The sequence below is a fragment of the Setaria viridis genome, chromosome 4, assembly GCF_005286985.2.
Source record: "Setaria viridis chromosome 4, Setaria_viridis_v4.0, whole genome shotgun sequence".
NCBI classification, from domain to species: Eukaryota; Viridiplantae; Streptophyta; class Magnoliopsida; order Poales; family Poaceae; genus Setaria; species Setaria viridis.
Genome location: NC_048266.2, coordinates 38,922,501 through 38,941,834, shown reverse-complemented (window position 1 = coordinate 38,941,834; position 19,334 = coordinate 38,922,501). Strand labels below are relative to the sequence as shown.

The 19,334-nt window shown below is 48.6% G+C and overlaps 4 protein-coding genes across 5 annotated transcripts; 1 reads left to right on the top strand and 3 right to left on the bottom strand.

Moving 5' to 3' along the window:
* The first annotated feature begins 201 nt into the window (after nt 1-201).
* Nucleotides 202-6,226, top strand: LOC117852067 (uncharacterized). Of its 2 annotated transcripts, none has more exons than XM_034733998.2 (12): nt 202-581; nt 683-801; nt 965-1,071; nt 1,160-1,247; nt 2,496-3,501; nt 3,612-3,666; nt 3,742-3,823; nt 3,959-4,039; nt 4,127-4,231; nt 4,313-4,350; nt 5,118-5,289; nt 5,898-6,226. In XM_034733998.2, the coding sequence occupies exons 1-12, from the start codon at nt 380-382 to the stop codon at nt 5,958-5,960; spliced, it is 2,118 nt and encodes a 705-aa protein (XP_034589889.1). In that variant the 5' UTR covers nt 202-379; the 3' UTR covers nt 5,961-6,226. The 2 variants fall into 2 exon arrangements, with proteins under 2 accessions (XP_034589889.1, XP_034589888.1); XM_034733997.2 differs by having other exon boundaries at nt 203-581; nt 5,895-6,226.
* A 253-nt stretch (nt 6,227-6,479) lies between these two features.
* Nucleotides 6,480-10,998, bottom strand: LOC117852068 (lysophospholipid acyltransferase LPEAT2). Its single transcript, XM_034733999.2, has 13 exons — nt 10,394-10,998; nt 9,232-9,412; nt 9,099-9,158; nt 8,561-8,724; nt 8,406-8,469; nt 8,220-8,288; nt 8,025-8,120; nt 7,799-7,843; nt 7,493-7,563; nt 7,333-7,399; nt 7,170-7,220; nt 6,883-7,041; nt 6,480-6,805 (listed from the first exon to the last, which is right to left on the bottom strand). The coding sequence occupies exons 1-13, from the start codon at nt 10,876-10,878 to the stop codon at nt 6,659-6,661; spliced, it is 1,659 nt and encodes a 552-aa protein (XP_034589890.1). The 5' UTR covers nt 10,879-10,998; the 3' UTR covers nt 6,480-6,658.
* A 2,859-nt stretch (nt 10,999-13,857) lies between these two features.
* Nucleotides 13,858-15,040, bottom strand: LOC117851644 (uncharacterized). The gene has a single exon (XM_034733501.2). It carries the CDS (start codon nt 14,809-14,811, stop codon nt 14,023-14,025), a length of 789 nt encoding a protein of 262 aa, XP_034589392.1. The 5' UTR covers nt 14,812-15,040; the 3' UTR covers nt 13,858-14,022.
* A 727-nt stretch (nt 15,041-15,767) lies between these two features.
* On the bottom strand, nt 15,768-18,027 carry LOC117851643 (probable pectinesterase 67). The gene is made up of 4 exons (XM_034733500.2): nt 17,419-18,027; nt 17,080-17,286; nt 16,759-17,006; nt 15,768-16,665 (listed from the first exon to the last, which is right to left on the bottom strand). The coding sequence occupies exons 1-4, from the start codon at nt 17,848-17,850 to the stop codon at nt 16,509-16,511; spliced, it is 1,044 nt and encodes a 347-aa protein (XP_034589391.1). The 5' UTR covers nt 17,851-18,027; the 3' UTR covers nt 15,768-16,508.
* Nucleotides 18,028-19,334: the final 1,307 nt, after the last annotated feature.

The window sequence follows — 19,334 nt, the reverse complement described above, 5'->3', positions numbered from 1 at the left end:
AAACTGCGGTCCGTACTTGCAAAACTCCAAGAAACCACGCTAGCCTAAGCTGAAAAAAACTCTTAAAACCCCTAATTATCTCAAAGCTAAGGCACCAAATAGAAATAAAAGCCGCTAATGGAGGATTGATCTGCAATTTTCCTTGCGTTTACGTTTTTACTAATACATCCTCCCTCCCCTCACCTTCTACCAGCCCACCCCACCCACTGCCTCGTATTCTATTCCTCATCTCCGCCGTCCTCGCCTTCTCCAACTCCAATCCACCTCGCGACATCGCGCACGCGCGCCTCCTCCCCGCGACGGCGACTCCTGCAGCGACGCCCTAGGGTTAGGGTTCCGGCGACTTCCGCGCCCCGGCGATCGCGTGGGAGATCTGCCCATGTCGTCCGACCCCTCGCCCCACCTCCCCGCGCCGGTGGCCCCGCCGGGCGCGGCGGAGGTGGATCCCCAGTCCCAGCCGGCCGCGCCGCCCGCCGAGCCGCCGGAGGTGATGCACCGGACGAGGGCCGTCGACTTCCTGGGACGCCGCACGCCCATCGTCTACCAGAACGACAACGGCCCCTGCCCGCTACTCGCCATCTGTGAGCTACCATTCCGCCATTCGATTCCGAACCCCCGCAGTTCATCGCGCGTGCGTAGCGCTTGCCTGCGGTATTCATGTCTCCTGTTTTCGTTTCTGCAGGTAACGTGCTGCTACTGAAGAATGTGATCAGCCTGAACCCAGATGCCAGCGAGGTGTCGCAGCAGAAGTTGCTCTCGCTTGTTGCCGAGCGCCTCATCGATTCCAACAGCGCCGTACAGGTTCGGTTTTAACTCTCGCGAAATGGGGGCTGTTCATGCTCAGTCGATCAATGTGGGAATGGTATTGTGTTGGGATGCAACAGCGATGTGCAGGTTAGATTAAAATAGGTTTCTGGCTGTGGCATTGATCGGTGTGATAATGGTTTTGGGATGCAATTCGTAGGACAAGGACGAGGAGTACGTCCGCAACCGGGAGCAGAACATCGCGGACGCGATCGACCTTCTCCCGCTCCTCGCAACAGGCATTGATGTGAATGTGATGTTCAGGAAGTGCGTAAGGGTTTTCAGCTTGTTCATCAGTGGTTTGTCGTGTGCCCATGTGATTATGTGTTTGTTCACTGTGGCGTGTATGTTGCAGGATTGATGACTTTGAGTTCACTCGAGAACGTGCCATATTTGATCTTCTGGACATCCCTCTATACCATGGATGGATAGTAGACCCTCAGGTGTGCTTTCTTACCACTTAGCTTAATGCTATAGTCTGTACTGTCCCATGATGTTTCTGATTTCAATTGGGTTCGTGCGTATCATCCTTCCTGTTCCTAAGTTTTGCAATCACTACAGCATTCCGATCCATGGCCTAAACTATCTGAGGTAGTTACTATTTTTGTTGAAGTTGCACTTTCAAGATTCAACTGATAGAAGTAATTCTTGTAGTCCTGGAATGCTTGTCTCTGGGGTTTTGATGCACTTCTGGTTCGATATTGATGCATGTTTAAAATTGTGAAGTCTACGTAATTAGCTCTTTTAAGGCTACTCTACATCCTAGGTGGGAAAATTTAGACCTTCCGTTCCTGAATTGACTACCAATTAGCTGGTTCTAGCCAGTGCCCTCACGTGGTTGCAGTAGGAAAGATTTAAAAGGAAAGTTAATTATTGATCTTGCTGCCAGCTGACCGTTTTCATTTACATAGGAAAGTTATCCCCTGATACGAGTATTAGGAAACCACCTAAATTAAATGCTTATTGGTCGTGTGCATGAATTTAACCGGTAAGGTGTACTGCATTGTCTTGACAAAATATTTGCGAATACGACATGAGTTGATTTGATTTATTGCACTACTGCCAATTAGAGTTTGTTCCTTGTCGCTTATGCCACATTTTATATTACATGTGACAAAAAAAACTTTGTTCCGCACCACTCACCTGCAACATTAATGTTGTCTTCTCCTTGCCACTCACCTGCGTGACATGTTGGATCCATATGTACATTAGCTCTGCAGTAATTCGTAACAACACCATGTCTGGGTTTCTGTTGGTCATGTTTGTAATTAGTTATGATGCATCCTTTGTAATACTGTAATGATTTGAACTGGTTCAGTGGTTCTGTACCATATTTTTTTATTGATATGATATGCAGATCTCCTGTGTATTCGAGAAAAATAAGTCATTACAAATAGTAGACACTGTGACACAATAGAATATAGTCCAAGTAGAATATGTATGCATTCCAAATGCGTTACTTCCTATTATGCTAAGTTTCCAGATGGAAAATCACTCCCACATATTTAATAGTTATGGATGAGCTATTACCCTCAAGAGGTAATAGGTCGCCTTCTTTAATCTTAGCCATTTGATCAAATAGAATGGGAGATCCGTACTGCTTTAGGAGTATCCTAATATTTGCCTTGTATAATAGATGAAGAATTAATTCAAGCCACCTACTTACCATTGCTGATTTATATTTTCTTTAGGATACTGAAACTGCTAGTGCTATTGGATCAAAGTCCTACAATGCTCTTGCTTCTGGGCTTGCTGAATTCAAGTCAGGGAAACCAACAGAAGAGAATAAACATATGGAGGAAGAAACTGTGGATTTTGCTGCTGCAACAACTGCAACATTAAAGATTCCGTCACCCAGTGTTTCTCAAGGGAGATCGTTCGATGAACATACACTATCAGACTCAGAAGCACAAATAAGGCGAGGCGACCGCGAGGAAGAAGAGGAACTGATGAGGGTCCTTAATCTATCCAAAGCTGAAACTGTTTCTTTTGACACTTCGCATAGTCATTCATCCTCCAACATGGAGGAAACAACACAAAGTGAGAGTTTTCGGTCAGAGGCACCTGAGGTGGTGGAGGCAACAAAAAAAGAAGAACATGGTAATCATGCTGTGAGTGATGATGGTTCCGTGCTACCAGTCACAAATGGTGCTGTTAATGGCAGTGAAGTGCCCGAAGAATCCCAAGAAGCTTTGATATCTAAAGAACCAGAGGACAGTGGAATCGAGAATATGTTACCAGGGGACCTCGACATATCTGTTCAATCTTCAGAATCAACTCCAGCTTGTCCATCTCATGAATCTTTTGTTCCCAGTGACCACCAGCCTGCTGCACCTACTCTTGTTGAAGCTGATAAAGAAAACTTCAAAGAACAATTTGATGTACAAATCCATGGACAGTCTACTGATATTGAGGTCACTTGTGACTCCTCAGTTGTAGCTTGTGAAGCTGCTCCAGGTGATGTTACAACAAAACTGGATGAGAACAGTGGTTCTTTAGATAGTTCGGAGCCTCTACCTTCAAGCATCCAGGAATGTGAACCAATATATCAAGGCGAGGAGCATATACTTGGCAGCACAAATGTGGCATTTGAAAATCAAGAGCCAGTGTATGAGGGGGAGGTGGTTCTTGCTCAGCAGGCTGACAAGTCTGGGGAAGCCAGTGATTGCTTGGAAGACAAGGCCACAGAACATCAATGTGAGAATTTCATTTATTTAACATTTATTTACTACTTTTATGAATCTCTGTGGCTGTGAATGATTTATTTACTATATTTGGCTTCACACTTTGAATTGATTTATTTTCAGGGGAGCTGATCGATAATTTTCTGCAGACCACTGCTAACCAGCTAACTGTCTATGGGTATATCTCTATTCTATGTGTTATTTTTTTCAGTTGTATTCTTATTTATCACATTGTCAAATTTCAATGTCACAGTCTCTTCTGTTTACAAGAGGGACTTAACGAAAGAGAGCTTTGTGTCTTCTTCCGTAACAACCACTTCAACACTATGTTCAAGGTATGCTAAATCAAGCACTATCTGATTAGTTAAGTTGGAGCTGTTTTATTTCTTTTCTATATTTATTCTGCAGTACAACGAAAGTCTATATCTCCTAGCAACTGTTTTTATTTCTTTTCTATATTTATTCTGCAGTATAACGGAAGTTTATATCTCCTAGCAACCGATCAAGGTTTTATAAGCCAAACTGATTTGGTATGGCAAAAGTTGGATGAGGTATGTTTAACTATTTCTGTCATTGTTTTATTCGCGCTTGAAATGAAATCCTTACTTATTTTTTAATGCTCAACCGGCAATCATCAGGTGAATGGAGATGGGGTGTTTCTTACTAGCAACTTCACACCATTTAAGGCTGAAACTCCAAGAAACGATTCATGGAATGAACAGCAAGCTATGACGAGTACTGCTGTATGTATAACATCAATAAACTGCTGTAATTTTTATTAGGTACAGTAATGTTAACCAGTTAAAGTTTATTTCTGTCCACAGGATTATATTTCTCAATTTGACAACTCCACTTCTGGAAAGTATGTTCTTCCTACCTATCTTTTCTTATTATGTCTAATTGTCCAGGTATTGTACAATTTTTTAAGTTTCGGTCTCTGCAACCATGTGAATACATGTTTGAATTTGTGCTGTGCAACAAGTGTCCATCAGTTGGGCTATAATGTTATGCCAATTGAAGCCGTATTTTTTTCCCTATCTATTGCTCATTGCTCTCTGTTTTGTAGTCCTTTGGCTTGTTTAACTTGTTTTTTGGGGCACACTATTTTGCTGTTAACCAAGCACCATGGCTCTCTTTGAACTTGGCTATTTGATGTTTTGGCTGGGGATCATGTGTTGGACTTTTGGCTGAACATGTATTTAAATGACCAGTATTTGGCATGGTTTATAGATCTTGATTTTGTTCAATGTGTTGCACCATATATGTGAACTGAGCATGTTCATTAGCTCTATCTGACCTTTGGTTTAATTAAATACCTTCATCATTAGTGGTTTTAGCTGATCCATAGTCAGTTCGGTATGAGAGATATTCTGATGTTTAATTGATGGCTGAGCTACTTGTTCTTCCTGGAAGCCCATTTTCAAGTTTGCACTACATTAGTTTGTTTGACAAGATGTGAATGACATGGGAAGATAATTGCACAATGCACAGTGGCACAAGTTGAATTCAGACTTAAATACGATCATTGCACCAGCTGCTCTTTGTGTATGTTATGTTGTTGTTTCACTTATGTTTGCACATGTATTACCTAAGTTCTAACGTGTCTATTTTGTTTTTCTATGCTGGCAGCTCTGATCTAGAGCTAGCTATAGCACTTCAACAGCAGGAGTTTGAGCGGCAACCTCAAAGATTTCAACCTCCACCGCCACAGCAACAGCAGCAGCAGCAGCAGCAGCAGCAACCTCCAACGCAGCACCAAGCGACTCAATCCGGCCGACCAGGACTTGTTGTTGGTCCAAGGGTAAGTTCCTTTTTTTTAATTATAGAAAATGTATACTCATACCGCATCAAAACCTCATTTCTCATTACCACCTGGCATTTATTGACTTTGCGTCTGGTGCGGTCCATTTAGTTTGGATTCAAATATGGCTGCAGCCTGTTGTCTTGAAATTACCATGACCTTGCTTATGAATCCTAAAGTAGCAATTGTATTCACACCAGTACACGTTATTGCCTGGAGGTCTTTCCAACATTCACTTGTGAACCCACACAGTCACCTGTTTTTCCTCAGTAAACTTCACCGGCGAATTAATCAGTTATTGTCTAAGCTCTTTTATAGGCCCTAAACAAGTAAGACGTGATTATGTGATGTGAGATAGCATACAAAGAGGTTAAATGCATGGCCATCTAGCTATATTACACAAGCACGATTTGTTCTTCATTCCTAGCATCTTTAAATTGGAAGGTGCCAATTAGTGCTGTGTGCTTAGTTATTGATTATATTTTTGGCTTGTCTTGTTGCTTCTTGGATCTCTGAGGCTTTGACTTCTTGTTTCCTGTTGACCGTTGCCTGCTTCTATGTGGCTACTTAACTGATGGATATGAATATTGTGATCATCCTTGCAGCAGAGGCCCAACGCCCCACCTCCACCAAGAAGTGAGTCGAAGAAAGAGAAGTGCATTGTGATGTAAAAAATATCTTCGAAACAGAAGGAAAAAAAAAAGAAGAGATAAGAGATGCATTATACTGTAGAGAATTGGTTCCTTTGCGGAGGCAGTGTCCGTTTTTCGCCACCTTTGAGGCTTTCCCCATTTGAGCTTCTTTGGTTTTTCTATGTTGTTGTCTCTGGTGTATGTAAATAACATCGACAAATAAAGTGTAGAAACAGATGCTGTCAAAATGATAGCCCGGTGCAACATGATTTGATTCGTAACCCAACTAAACCTGTTCGTTTAAAGGTTGTGACTTTTCCATATGCTTTTTTAGAGTAAAGACCGGCGAATCTGGCCACGTATTCCATACGGCAGACAAGGATCAACTTTACAGCCATTCTTTGTCCAAAAATGTCTTGTTACAGGAATGAAGATTACAAACGATTTCTATGTGCACTCAGTTCGATGGATGTCCTACTTCCATTCCATATGCAAGTCCGGCGCTACTCTCACAGCTGGTTTTCGTAATAACAATAAAATAATTTTAACGAAGAAACGAAACAAAACTGTCGCACTATACTGGTTAGCCATTAGATGCAACTGAAGAATAAATATGGTTGTTTTGGGTTTCAAAATGGAGAAGCCGTAGTGGGGTATCCCATTGCATAAACGGAGGATCCCCTGCCTGCGTCTGGCAGCTCCAGCCTTTTACTCTTACACGCCACTGCATCACACATTCAGACTATCTCGATGTACACTTCCCCATTGATCGGGGCTGCGAAGAACGCGATCAGGAACGGGAACCTCCCAAGGCACGTGATGAAGTCGTCCCTGCTGATCTTTTCGTCACCATCAACATCGAACGTCTTGAACAGCTTCTGCATCTGTCAAAGGTTTACGTGATTAGATGGCCATGACATCTTGATGGCAACACGGCGTTACGAGCGTAGGCAAGACTCACCCCGTCATCAGACAGCAGCAGCATGCTTAACCGCAGGATGTCAGCTAGCTGCCCCCTGGAAATTTCGGATGTTTCAGGATCCCTGCACTTCTCAAAGGCGGTCTCACAGGCACCCTGGAACAACGGTTGCTTCCTCAGGTGCGCACACCCAACCAAGAACTGCACACATGAATACATGATACACCGAGAACCCTTAGCGTTAAGCAAATATACAGTACCATTGCATTAAAGAATTCTTGGCTTCGTAAGTACGGAAACTGCAAAATCAATCTAATCAAAGTCGATACCTGACGGAACGTAATGGATTCCTTAATGCTGAAGTCAAAGTAGTGAAATATCTGGAAACAGAGTAGAAGGTCAGCAAAGAGGTAAATACAGTTAAGCAAAGGTAACATTTGCAGAAACTCCGTCAGTTAAGCTAGGTAACATGTGCTGAAACTTCATCGGTACCTTCTTGCACAGAGGACTGCAATCTAGACCAAAATAAGCCCAAAAATCTTGTGCTTTCACACGTCCACTGCCATGGTTTAAATGGCGTTATTTATCATGTATTTGTGAAACAACATCACATAGACTTGGCAGTTCTCCATTAAGGAATGAGGAGTCTTACTCGCTGTCAGGATTCATAGCCAGGAAGTGTTCCAATAGCTCCATTGCTTCTGCTGTGCTTACACCATACATCTGAAAGACATAACAAAATCAGATACAATACTTCATCTTATGATCAGACAAAGGAATTGGCACACCATATACAAGTACACCAAAACATATTTAGTCATTTTTAATCAATCTCGTACGTAAGTCACTAATAATTAAATACAATATTTTTCCTTTTTCATCGCATGATAGATTTTGACAACAGCAGCATTATCATAATACAAACACATGTAAATAGTGTAGTTTAGGAGAGACTTACATCTTTTACCCAAGCCATTTCCACCATGTAATTTGAGCAATTAGCCTGCAAATAGAAAACTCAGCATATTAGGGATAAATTCCTTTTCGAGGGATGGGGTATCGAGTTGATTTTGAGTACATAGAGTTTTGAAGGATTGCAATTGGCATAGCAAACAAAGATTAGAGAAAGTGTTCGGGAATTCAGAGTGGAGATCATGTTATACACCTACACATAGCCTTTTTACCTTTCCAGCTTCTACTGCCCGTGCCATAATCATTGAATCACCATATGAATAAGAAGTGGGTAAAACATTAAGGGCACGTGCCATAGCATAGTTGGTCTGCAGGAACAAAAAGTTGTAGGAGGACATTATTATCATGCTTCTATTGAAATGCACAGGATATTGAATGACAAATTTACTTGAGCTAAACATATTTACATTCTCTGCAAAATGAAGGGCATTCTCTTGCTTGATCTCAGGAGGGAAGACAACAGGGAGGTACTCTACCTGCATTAGATGATCGATCCATCAAGTGAGCTAATTGTGTAAGGTGCACGTACCAAAAAGATAAAATAGGTGACAGTTCAGACATTTGCTAGGCCAAATTCAGCCAGCCATGCATACCTCCATGAAATTATGAAACTGGGTGAACATCTTAAACATGAGCTTTAACAACGATATGTTTCCCCTGAAACACAAAATAAGTTCTAAATTTAAAAATGTCAAGGCAACAAAAAGAAGGATGTCAATCGAAAAGAATACCCATAGAGAAAGCTCACCATGATTGATCAAAGTGCACATGTGGATAACGGACAACAACAGGTTGAACAGGGTAGCCAGGTATGAATGCGCCATGTTGGAAAGAAATCAGGAATCTCCCATTCGTTGTAGTGCCTTCAGGGAATAACAGGACCCGCGGGAAGCTATTGCAAGCGGCCTTTCTCTGAAAGGACATCCTAAAGAGTATGTACCATATGAACAAATAACTAAAAGGCAATCATGTTATTCTAGGACGAGTAGGCTATTAGTGATTTTTAGGATTAATTATGATGTCTGCTGGAAATGACATTAAAGACCATGCAAAACAGGCAACTGCAAGCACTAACTTGTGATTCCTCTTTTCTGCTTGTTACTTTTTACCATACATTAAGTTAATTTAAAGTAATGATATTCAATAGCTTACAGGTCATAAAAAATGATGAGATGACTGACTAACATGTGACCGGATGCAATACAACATTTTTAAAACCAACCAGGTGATTCCACAAGATTAATAAAATCATGAGAAGCTATGGGTATGAGAGGAGCCGTTCTTACCTTTATTTCATTTACAGCAGCCTTCCTAGAAGCTGGTGAGAATCTATCAACATATATAACCTGAAAAAAAAAGGTACACGTCTTAGAAGAGATTTTGCAAATTTAGACGTCACATGAATATGGAAATATTTACCTGCATCGCTCGAATAATCGTTCCAACAAACGGCAGGGCATCATGAGATTCGGACGCAACAATTGTTGGGAACAATTCGTAGAAGAAGAATATGGGCTCTATGTATGAGACATGATTGGAAACAACTATAGGTGCAAGTTCCCTAGGAGCAGGCCTTCCTTTCTTTCTGATCCAGTGGTACCTGATTGAAAAAGAAAACAAGTGCCCAACTAAGAAGATACACTAGCATCGCCAGAAGAGGAACTATGAGAAACAGTATGCGGCCAAATACTGCTCAGCTCATCTGAGCATAAGAAAGCAAAAAAAGGCAGCTGTCCTAGGGAACTTCCATGCCCGGAAGAAAACTAGATTTGAAAATAAATACATGTATCAAAATAAGATGGCACAATAGTCCAAGTTCTAAAGTTTTGAATGCATTTGCTTGCTATCCTCCTGTGATTTCGAAAGCTTTTATTCAGAAATGAGAATTCTGATGGTTGGGTATTTAATTTCACCAGGCAACTTCTGGTACAGTTGATACTTGATGGTCATGGTATTAATGCCATTCCTCACAGGTCAGGTCAGCCACATATCCTGGGCAATTCCCCCCCCCCCCCCCCCCCCCCCCTACCGAAATCATTGCAAAGGACCACACGGGAGGAACTCCCATTTGCGTGGTCACTTCCGAACTATCAGCATGCACATGCGAAGGATATCAGTTTGAACTGTCCATCACGTTTTTCACCTCCAGTTCCAGATGTAAGCCACCTGAACACGTCGTACAAACAGTTCTCCGGCGGTTCCTAACCCGTCCTGGTCTCCTCCGAGCCGCAAGTGGTGCAGCACCAGCACGCCATAAACGACAGCTCGCGCACGGACATTCACCTTCCATACAGCGTCGTCCCACCAACCAAATCATTGAGGCACCCAGCAAGACCGCACGTGTTGAAGAGCCCCCCAAATCCAGCAAACCAACCCGCGCATCTCACAATCGCGTCATCCACCCAGAGAATTCGAACACCGCATCTTCGCCACACAAATCTAATCATCTAAATTTTAAGCGAGGTACCCAGATAATTAACCGATTAGTAGCTCAGATTGGATCAAAACGACACGAGTTCACCGATCCAGACCCAATCCGAGCTTGCGATTGCGTCCAGCGATCTAGCAAGGAGCCACTCACCCGAACGAGAAGAGGATGCAGCGGGCGGAGATCCGCGTGATCCACATGAGGCGGCGGCGCCACGCCGGCATGGGCCCGGCGCCCTCCCGCGGCCGGTCCTGCACGTCGGCCCACCCTCGCAGCGCCACCCACGTGGCCGCGTAGCCGATCGCGATGGCGAGCCCGAACAGCACCAGACGCACCGCGGCGACCGGCGCGAGCAGCAGCGTCCTCGCCCACGCGTACACGCCGCCGCCCCACGCCGGCGTCCCGTTCCGGAACGGGTCCGCCGGGGACGGCCCCCGGTCCTGCGGCGGCCGATCCTCGGACAGGAACGCGAACGGGTCCCCGCCGCCGTCGTCGCACACGGAGACCGCCGCGGCGCCGTCGCTGTCGCCGTGGTGGCGGTGGTTGTTGGCGTGCCCGTTGGCGGCGCGGGCGGGCGCGACGGAGCCGGAGAGCAGCGGCGTGAAGAGGGAGGCGGGGCTGGGGCTCGTGGAGGCCATGGATGGATTGCGAGCGCGCGGTCGCCGGAGGCGGCGTGGGGAGGGGGAGCGGAAAGCGGAGGAGCGAGGCGGAGCAATGGAGGGGGAGAGTTATGGCTTTTATCAAAGCCAAGCCAATAGGCCAATAGCGAGGGAGGAAGGAGGAGGCGTTCTTTTGTTTGTGGTCGTGGTCTCTCTTTTTTTTTTCTTTTTTTTTTTGCGGTTTTTACTTATTGGCCCTCGCGATTTATTAGGATGGCATTTATTGGCATTTTTTTTAAGAATCGTTTCGTTTTCACCGGCCGTTTCTTTCCTCCTTTGTTTAAACGCTCTCGTGTCTCCACGTGTGGTTTAGATAGTAAGTATTATTAAGGATGGATTACTAGAATCAATCGATCCATAGATAACATCTTGGATATGTCAAGTCCAGTTTTCTTTTCGAAGAGATAGAGGTTGTGGAGTGCTTGAGATCATCAAACATGGCTCAATCAAAATCAGAAAGTAATTTTAAATAAAATTTAGCTGCTATTTCAACAATTTTGTTCCTCTTCCTTCTCTTCCTTCTCTTGAGCATAGGGGCTTTTTTTTCTCCTCCTTCTGTTCCTCTTCCTTCTCTTCCATGTCTAAAAATTTTAGGGACTTTTGCAACCCCCCCCCCCCCCCAGTTGCTTCACGCTGCAAAACAGCAAAAGCAGCAAGCTTGCTCGTGTTTTGTAATTCACTGACCTTCCAGGGCGCAAACAGCAAAATGCGCTCGCAATTTAGGAGGGCATTTATCGGCATTTTTAAGAATCGTTTCGGAACCGGCCGTTTCTTTCCTCCTTTAGTTAAACGTTCTCGTGTTTCCACGTGTAGTTTAGACAGTAGAATCAATCAATAGAGAACATCTTGGATATGCCAAGATAGAGGCTGTGGAGTGATTGAGTTTATCAAAAATGGGTCAATCAAGGTCAGAAAGTAATTTTAAATCAAATTTATTTACCTGATATCCCAACAATTTTGGCGTACAAATACTCGACCGACACGGCAACATCGGATTAGTGGCCAGCAAATACTTTAGCCAATCTACCAGCAAAACGAAAATACTTAGCCAATCGGGTTGCTTCACGCTGCAAAAGCAGCAAGCTTGCTCGTGCTCTGCAATTCAGTGACCTTCCAGGGCGCAAACAGCAAAACGCGCCAACACACAGCCGGCCGGCCCGAGCGTGGCGCTGTACGTGGGCCTCGCTCCGCCTCCCGCACCCCCTCTCCACCCACTCACTGACATGTATCCCCTCCTTCCGGGCCCACCTGATTGGTCAGCAGGCACGCGTGAAAAGAGAAAATACGAAAAGGGAGAGCGCGGCCGGCTCTCGTGGCCGCTTGTTTTTTCGCTCACCCCCTGCGCGGGCAGGTGGACTCGGGGTGGAGAGAGCACGACGCGACGCGTCCGGCGATGACGGCGACGCGGGCACCGCCGTGGGGGCGCCCGGCCGCGGCTGGCTGCCTCGTGGGCCCCTGGGGACGGAACAAGTGGCCTCGTGGTGGACGAGCACCTCAGCTCTTGTGTAGGAGGTTGCCGAATGCCCGGTCGCCGTCGTGCGTCAGGCAGTCAGCTCAGCTGTGATGAAATTGGTCGGTGCTCGCAGGAGCATTATTGTGATTGATTTGATCCAGGCGACTGAATTGACATCGTCGGCATAGAATAAAAAACTTCGTCAGCAAAACAAATGCTAGTAAAAATTAATAGGTAAGGCTATGTTGCGTGGAATTCCGTGACGCATTTTTGAATTTTGCGTGGAATTTGTTTCTGCTGCGTATGTTGTCCGGATCATGTCAATAAAAATGTCAGAGGGAGCGCATGCAAGCGGACACATTCCTTTCAGTAACGACTTGGACCTGTATGGGTTACCCATCATTTTTGGAGATAAAAAGGGTTGGTTGAGCTCCTCCATGCACCAACCGATTGTCCCCAAGAGCACGCTGAAAAGTCAAGATGAACCGATTGTTACTCAAAACGAAGTCCCATGAGGCACAGCGCTAACTATATCGTTTAAGCAAGACCAGGCGTCGTTGCTGATCGATCTGTGCACCTTGGTCACAACACAACTTGGATCCATCCCAACAACAAGACGACACTTTCTTTAATCTGTTTCAGATCGGATCATCGATCCGGCCCATTGCATCGGTAAGTCGGGATGGGCGGATCTTGCGTCGTCGAACACTCGAGTTAAAGTACAGCGTGCTGCCGAGAATTTTTTTAATCTCGCATGTGGAGAAGACTTGAAGCGCACATGACATGAACGCCGCCATGGGGATATTTTAGGCGATCGGTATCCTTTCCTGCCAGACGACAGGTGCGTGATCCTTGAGAAAAATGACTGAATCAGCGTGCAGCTGGCCAGGTTCTGGCCACAACGAAATTAGATCCAAGCACATCTGTTCTGCAATCTTCATCGTTTCAAGAGCACCGGTGCATATTCCCTCCAGTATTTCTGGTCTTTTGGATCCAGATTCCAGCCCAGAGCGATACTATACTGTCCTGTCCTATCCTATCAAGTCAGCCATATTTCCCTCATCAAGTCTCACCGTTTGTTCAGAGTTCAGATGCAATTAGCGCGCAGGCCTATGCTGACTTGACCGAGCCATTGGAGGATCTCGGATGATGCAAGCCAAATCTCGACTGCTAATACTCCATCTATCTGTTCTATATACAGTATCAGCCAAATAGCAGCAGCTATTGGTTGACCGCTGAAACAGCTCGACTCCTCGGTCTTGCTGCTACGTTGCTGAGATTTTCCATGCACAAAAGGCATCGCGTCGTGTGACGGCGGACTACAGACACACAGTAACAGTTGTTCAAGAAATCAGGCTTGTGCTTTTCAAAAAAGAAATCAGGCTTGTGACGTGTTTGACCTGTCCCGGGCTTACCGACGCCGCAGAATCTGCGGGACGCTCGAATTGTTCCTGCTGCTTTGCTTTCCACAAGCAAGCAGGTCCCAGATGGAGGATTTTTGGGGAGGAAGAAACGTCACATTTCACAGTTCATTCATCTCTCTGAAACAATTCTAAGCTGATACCAACTTCGTACCACACGTGAACTGATCTGAATTTGCAAACAAATTCATAAGGCAACGAGCCCCCTCAATTTGTTGATTTGTTCGTTCGCCCATGCGCTAGCAGCCTCTAGTGCGCGCGCGCGCCGGCGGCGGCGACCTCCTTGTGCTCGTCGTCGCCGTCGCCGTCGTCGTCGACCCACTCCCAGTAGTGCCGCTTCACGGTGATGGCCCCGGCGCCGGCATCCCCCTCGTCCTCGCCGGTCTCCTCGGTCTCGAACGCCCCGTCCTCGGGCACGCCGCCTACCACCTCGGCGTCCACCGCGTGGAGCACGTACCTGGCGGGGAGCCCCGGGTAGGAGACCGACTCCCGCTCCTCCACGCGCGGCGCCGCCGCCTCCTCCCGCGCCACCCCGATCCGGACGCGCGCGCGCTCCCCGAGCTCCTCCCTCACGGCGCGCGCCGCCGCGGCCTCGGGGGACTCGCCGGGCCGCATCTTCTCCGACAGCGGGCGCGGGCCGCGGGACCGGACCGTGCCGTCGGAGAGCAGCTGCCGTGCCTCCACCAGCCGCGCGCCGCGCCGGTTGCGGATGCGGACCGTCGCCACGTGGACCGCGCGGACCACCTGCGGCGACGGCGGCGGTGCGGTGGGGGCGATGAGCGTGCAGTCGCCGTGGGAGAGCTCCAGGAAGAGGTTCAGCAGGGTCTTGGTGCCCGGCACGGCGCCCCAGGAGGACAGCGCCTGGGGAGGGAGCCGAGGGCGGAGGAACGCCGCGAGGGAGTCCAGCGTCGGGAACGCCAGCGGCGCGCGCGGCGGCGATGGCGGCCGCATCGCCGCGGGGTCTCGTGGGGGGAGGGGATCGGGTTGCGTCGCCTGCGCCTCCTCCGTCGCCGCTGCTGGTGGTGGGGAATTCTCCATGCTGCAACTGGAGAATTCGCTGGGATGGGCCCACCGGGTAGGGAGGAGGTAGCTCTCTTTCTACCGGATTGGCGAAGGCCCAAAGGTGATCCATGGGCCTGATCACCTGGGCACCCAACAAGTCGAAACGACCACCATTTCCATCGGCCGTCGGAGCCTCGGAGGTGGCCGTCCTCCTCCACCGCGGGTCGTTCCATCGCCACCGGAGGCGGATAGAGTATCTAGGTTCGCCGCTCGTGCATTTCCATGGTCGATGGATCAGACCAGCCAAATAGAATTGAAACTGCTTTCGATTTCTGCTGCTTATCTCTGAAATTACTGAAAATCAGTTCGTTTTCCTTCTCCCCCAGTGCCTTGAAACTAGAATCGCCTGCTCGTGGAGGAGAATCGCGCAGTGCGTTACGAGCCGCGGCAGCAACCACCATGGCGGGCCGGCTGGATGGATCGGAGCTGACCGCCTGGGAGCTCGACCGCGCAAGGAGAGGACGAAGGGGCCGATGGGCAGGTGGCGAGTACGTACATTGGAAGCAGAGCACAATAAACACATCAGAACTCAGTCAGAATCGCTCGGCCGGAGCCGGAGCGGTAAATCCCGCGGCGGCGGAGGAACGCGGGGCCCGCAAGCGGCCTTGCCGGAGTCCGTCGACGAAGACGAAGGTTTCTATTCCATGGCCGGGCGCGGTGGATCGGAAAAAGTCCTCGGCAGTCGGCACCGGCCGGCGTCCATCTCTCTCCCGTAGTGCGTAGTCTCATCTCCTCCCTCCTCCTCATTCGAGTGGGGGCGGGGATGTCGGGCGCGGAGAAACGGTGCCCATGGCGGTGGGGCGAGGAGCAGAGGCGGCGGGGTTCGGGGAGCTTGGAGCCGGCCATGGCGACAGGGACGGCGATGTAACATTTTTGAGAAACCCCCTGAATTGGATCGCGACTATTGATCGCGATCCAATATTTTTCATAAACACCCTTCATAATTTTCATTTACCCCTAAATTATATCGCGACAATTGATCGCGATCTGATTATTTACATACAACCCCATGAATCGGATCACGACTATTAATCACGATCCAACGTATTTGCGAAATAGCCCCTCGTGGCTCCCGGTGTGCGCCCTTTGCCGCCCGGCAACGGCGACGCCGGCCTCGCCTGGCCGTCGGGAACGGGCTTGCGCTCCTCCTCCGGATCTCCGCTCTCCCCCTCCCCCGCCGGATGCCCCAGCCGCGTCCGCTTCTCCTTCGTTCTCTGCTTCGATATGGCCACGCCTAGCCGACATCCTCCTCCTCGCAGCGCCGAGACTCCACGCCGGCCGGCATCCACCGCCGTCCTCGAAGCCGCTGCATTGTCATTGCCATGCCGCCGGCTGTTCCTGGCAATCGCGCATCTGCCAATCCGCGTCGCGTCGCCTTCCGTTCCCCAGTGCGATGGATTTGGAGACGGAGAATCGCCTGCTCCCCAGAGGCTGCGGCTGCAGGAGGACAAGGAAGGCGTGCAGGCCTGTTCGCCGAAGCCTGGCATTAGGCAACGCCCAGTTTGAATTCAATCACAGTCCTATATATACGGCAAGAAATGGATCGTTCGGTCTCAATCAGAATTTTTACGGGTACACACGAGAGGAACACGGAAGAGAAGTGCTACAACAAGTTCCCAGCACGGCAGCAACACATGTGTGTACAAGTTCGATCACATCATTCAGTCCGATCATCAGTAGTAGAACGCCGGCAGCCATTCCTTTCCGTTGATGAAGTCGACGGTGAGGTACTTGGACGCCTCGTTCATGGTGAACCGCCGCGACCACGGCACGCGCTTCGCCGCATCGGAGCCGGGCCCGGTGCAGTTGAACTCCGCGAGCATCACCTTCCTGCATGCGTGTCACCGGGCAGTTGACCACAAAGACCAATCACGATCACGATTTTTCATGGCGCATGTGCTACGACTATTGCTCGCAACTTACTCGGTGCTGCCGGTGTAGCCTATGCTTGTCCACCCTTCCGGGTTGACGGTCTTCGAGAGGTAGGTGTCGGCGAAGATGACGCGCGAGTTGGGGGCGCTGACGCGGCCCAGGTAGACCTCGCCGACGCCGTACACCTTGCCCTTGAGGAACACGAAGCCGCTGCCGTCGTCGTCGGCCTTGCGGTCCTGCGCGGTGATGGAACCCAGGATCTCCGTCCGCCGGTCAGGCTTCACGAATATCTCCGGGCACTGCACGCGTTCACCAATCACCACGTGTTGGAGGAGAGTTCGCCAATGCCAACAGCTCTTAATTGTATGTTACCTGGAATATGGACTGGCCGCCACCGAAGATGAAGTCGATGTTGCCCTGGATGTAGCAGCTCTCGTAGTAGTGGCGGCCGGCGCTGTCGTAGAGGGTGTGGTGGGGGCTGTAGAAGGCGCAGTGGTAGAAGGCCACCTTGTCGCCGGCCACCATCGCGGAGACCGAGCGGATCCCCTGGTCGTTGACGAGCCCGACGCGCGCGCTGTTCTGTTGGCCAGCGGATCGATCGATCGTCTCAGTCAGAAGCGATCATTCAAGAGTGGACGACGCCGTGGCGCCAATATGATGTTCAGGCTAAAGAAACGGGGAGAGAGATCCTATCATCAATAGTGCACGGACCCTGAAGCTGATGCCGAAGACGATGACGTTGTCGGCGTTCACAGCGAACGCGGCGGACTCGGCGTTGTCGGAGGAGGCCGACTCGTGGGTGATGGAGGTCCGGCCCTTGCCGTTGCCCCTCACGAAGATGAACGGCTTGTTCGCCGGGATCACAACTTTCCCCTTGTGCACGCCGGAGCGGAGGTGGACGATGATCCACTCGGTGTTGCCGGCGGGCACGGCGTCGATGGCGGACTGCACGGTCTTGAACTCCTCGTCCGGGCCCACGATCAGCGTCCGCTTCGCCTTGAGCTTCTCGGTGAGGAGGGGCCCGTTGACGATGTCGTCGCTCTTCTTGGCGAGCTTCGACTTGGCGAGCGCGCCGCCGGGCGCCCAAGCGAGCACCGCCGCGGCGGCGAGCAGCAAGGGGAGGAGGAGGCACGGCCGGGCCATCTCGTCGGTTCTCGCGCGTGCGGTTTCTGCAAGGTCAGCTCAGCTAGGTTCTAAGAGGGCAATGCAGCGGAAGGGCCGGGGGCTCTTAACGCGGCGCTCTGTTCCTGGCCGCTCGCTGCCGCGGTGCAGCGGAAGGCCGGGAGGGAAATGCGGAGGCCATGTTTCCTCAAGCAAGGTTAAAACGGATGCTAGTTGTCCTCGCGGTGTCACCGTGTGTGGTCTGCAACTCTACCTTAAGATAGTAATAGATTTGGAAGAAAAAAATATAATTTCAATGAGGTTCCCGTGCTCCAAGCATGCCCCGAAGCCCGAAAGGCACAATGCAAGAAGGTGATGCTCAATGGCAAAGCTATACAACTCTTCACCCTTTAGTGCCACCAAATTACACTAGTACGATTTTATGCTCCCAACAACCACAACATCAGCGTTACTACATTATACACGTTATAGTAAGTTGATGATAACTCCTCTCTAAAAAAGAAAAAAAAGGAAAGGATTTTATACATTCCGTTCCCCAGTGCGATGGATTTGGAGACGGAGAATCGGCTACTCCCCAGAGGCTGCGGCTGCAGGAGGACAAGGAAGGCGTGCAGGCCTGTTCGCCGAAGCCTGGCATTAGGCAACGCCCAGTTTGCGTTTCATCGCTGCCACGGCTGTTGGTGTTGGAGTTCAGCAAGGTTCGTTTTCTTCTCTCTTATTTCTCCTGTGCTTTGGCTTTCATTGATTAGCTGATCCTTGTTTCTATCTGTTCTGGTATCCTGATTTAGATCAAGAGCTTAAATAATCTGATTAACTAAATCAGGTACTACATGATGTTGTCTCACCAAATCCCTTCAGATAATTTGTACTTATCGAAATCCTCAATCAGTCACTGATAAAAAAAAATCATGTTCCTTGTGTGTCACTACTTCAAATTTCTCGCCCTTACATTCTAACATGATCATAGCAGATTTCACAACAGTGGCACACAGGCGATAGCAACACATGAAAGCTCTGCTTTTCTTCGTTGAAGTATTCATGCAGGGTCTCTTACTCGACGATGAACTTAGAGTTTCTTCGTCCAAGGTTAGCTATCATATTCTGTCAAAGATGATCCTGCCATTGCCTTGACAAATCGTTGGATAGAAGGATTTACTGAATCACAAATCAATTAAATATATGATTCTATGGATGAATGGATCAGCTAGAAGAATCAAAATATACGACCTTTGTCTCATCTTATGTTACCTGTTAATAGTGAGATCATGTCTCCTTATCTTGAGGGGAAATAGTGCTCAATGAAATATGTGCGTTGCATGTTCTTGAAAACCTATGCATTATCTGCATCAGTATGTGCTACCTATCTGCCCCAAGGTTGATGCAATTTTATTTCTACATTGTCAGTGTGAAACGGGGGCGCAGAGGTGGTTCTAAGATGGACGAGGCTGGTCCACTGTACCGCTCCATCACTACCATCAGGTAGGATGGACAAATTGCCAAGTTCA

Excerpts from the sequence above, each read along its gene's own strand:
- LOC117852067 (XM_034733997.2), top strand. The coding sequence starts at position 380 with ATGTCGTCCGACCCCTCGCCCCACCTCCCCGCGCCGGTGGCCCCGCCG. Across the intron at positions 802-964 it reads ATTCCAACAGCGCCGTACAG|GACAAGGACGAGGAGTACGT; the intron begins GTTCGGTTTTAA and ends TGCAATTCGTAG. Across the intron at positions 3,824-3,958 it reads ACTTCAACACTATGTTCAAG|TATAACGGAAGTTTATATCT; the intron begins GTATGCTAAATC and ends TTTATTCTGCAG.
- LOC117852068 (XM_034733999.2), bottom strand. The coding sequence starts at position 10,878 with ATGGCCTCCACGAGCCCCAGCCCCGCCTCCCTCTTCACGCCGCTGCTC. Across the intron at positions 8,725-9,098 it reads CTGCTGTAAATGAAATAAAG|AGAAAGGCCGCTTGCAATAG; the intron begins GTAAGAACGGCT and ends ATGTCCTTTCAG. Across the intron at positions 6,806-6,882 it reads TGCTGCTGTCTGATGACGGG|ATGCAGAAGCTGTTCAAGAC; the intron begins GTGAGTCTTGCC and ends AACCTTTGACAG.
- LOC117851644 (XM_034733501.2), bottom strand. The coding sequence starts at position 14,811 with ATGGAGAATTCCCCACCACCAGCAGCGGCGACGGAGGAGGCGCAGGCG.
- LOC117851643 (XM_034733500.2), bottom strand. The coding sequence starts at position 17,850 with ATGGCCCGGCCGTGCCTCCTCCTCCCCTTGCTGCTCGCCGCCGCGGCG. Across the intron at positions 17,287-17,418 it reads TCTTCGGCATCAGCTTCAGG|AACAGCGCGCGCGTCGGGCT; the intron begins GTCCGTGCACTA and ends GCTGGCCAACAG. Across the intron at positions 17,007-17,079 it reads GCGGCCAGTCCATATTCCAG|TGCCCGGAGATATTCGTGAA; the intron begins GTAACATACAAT and ends GAACGCGTGCAG.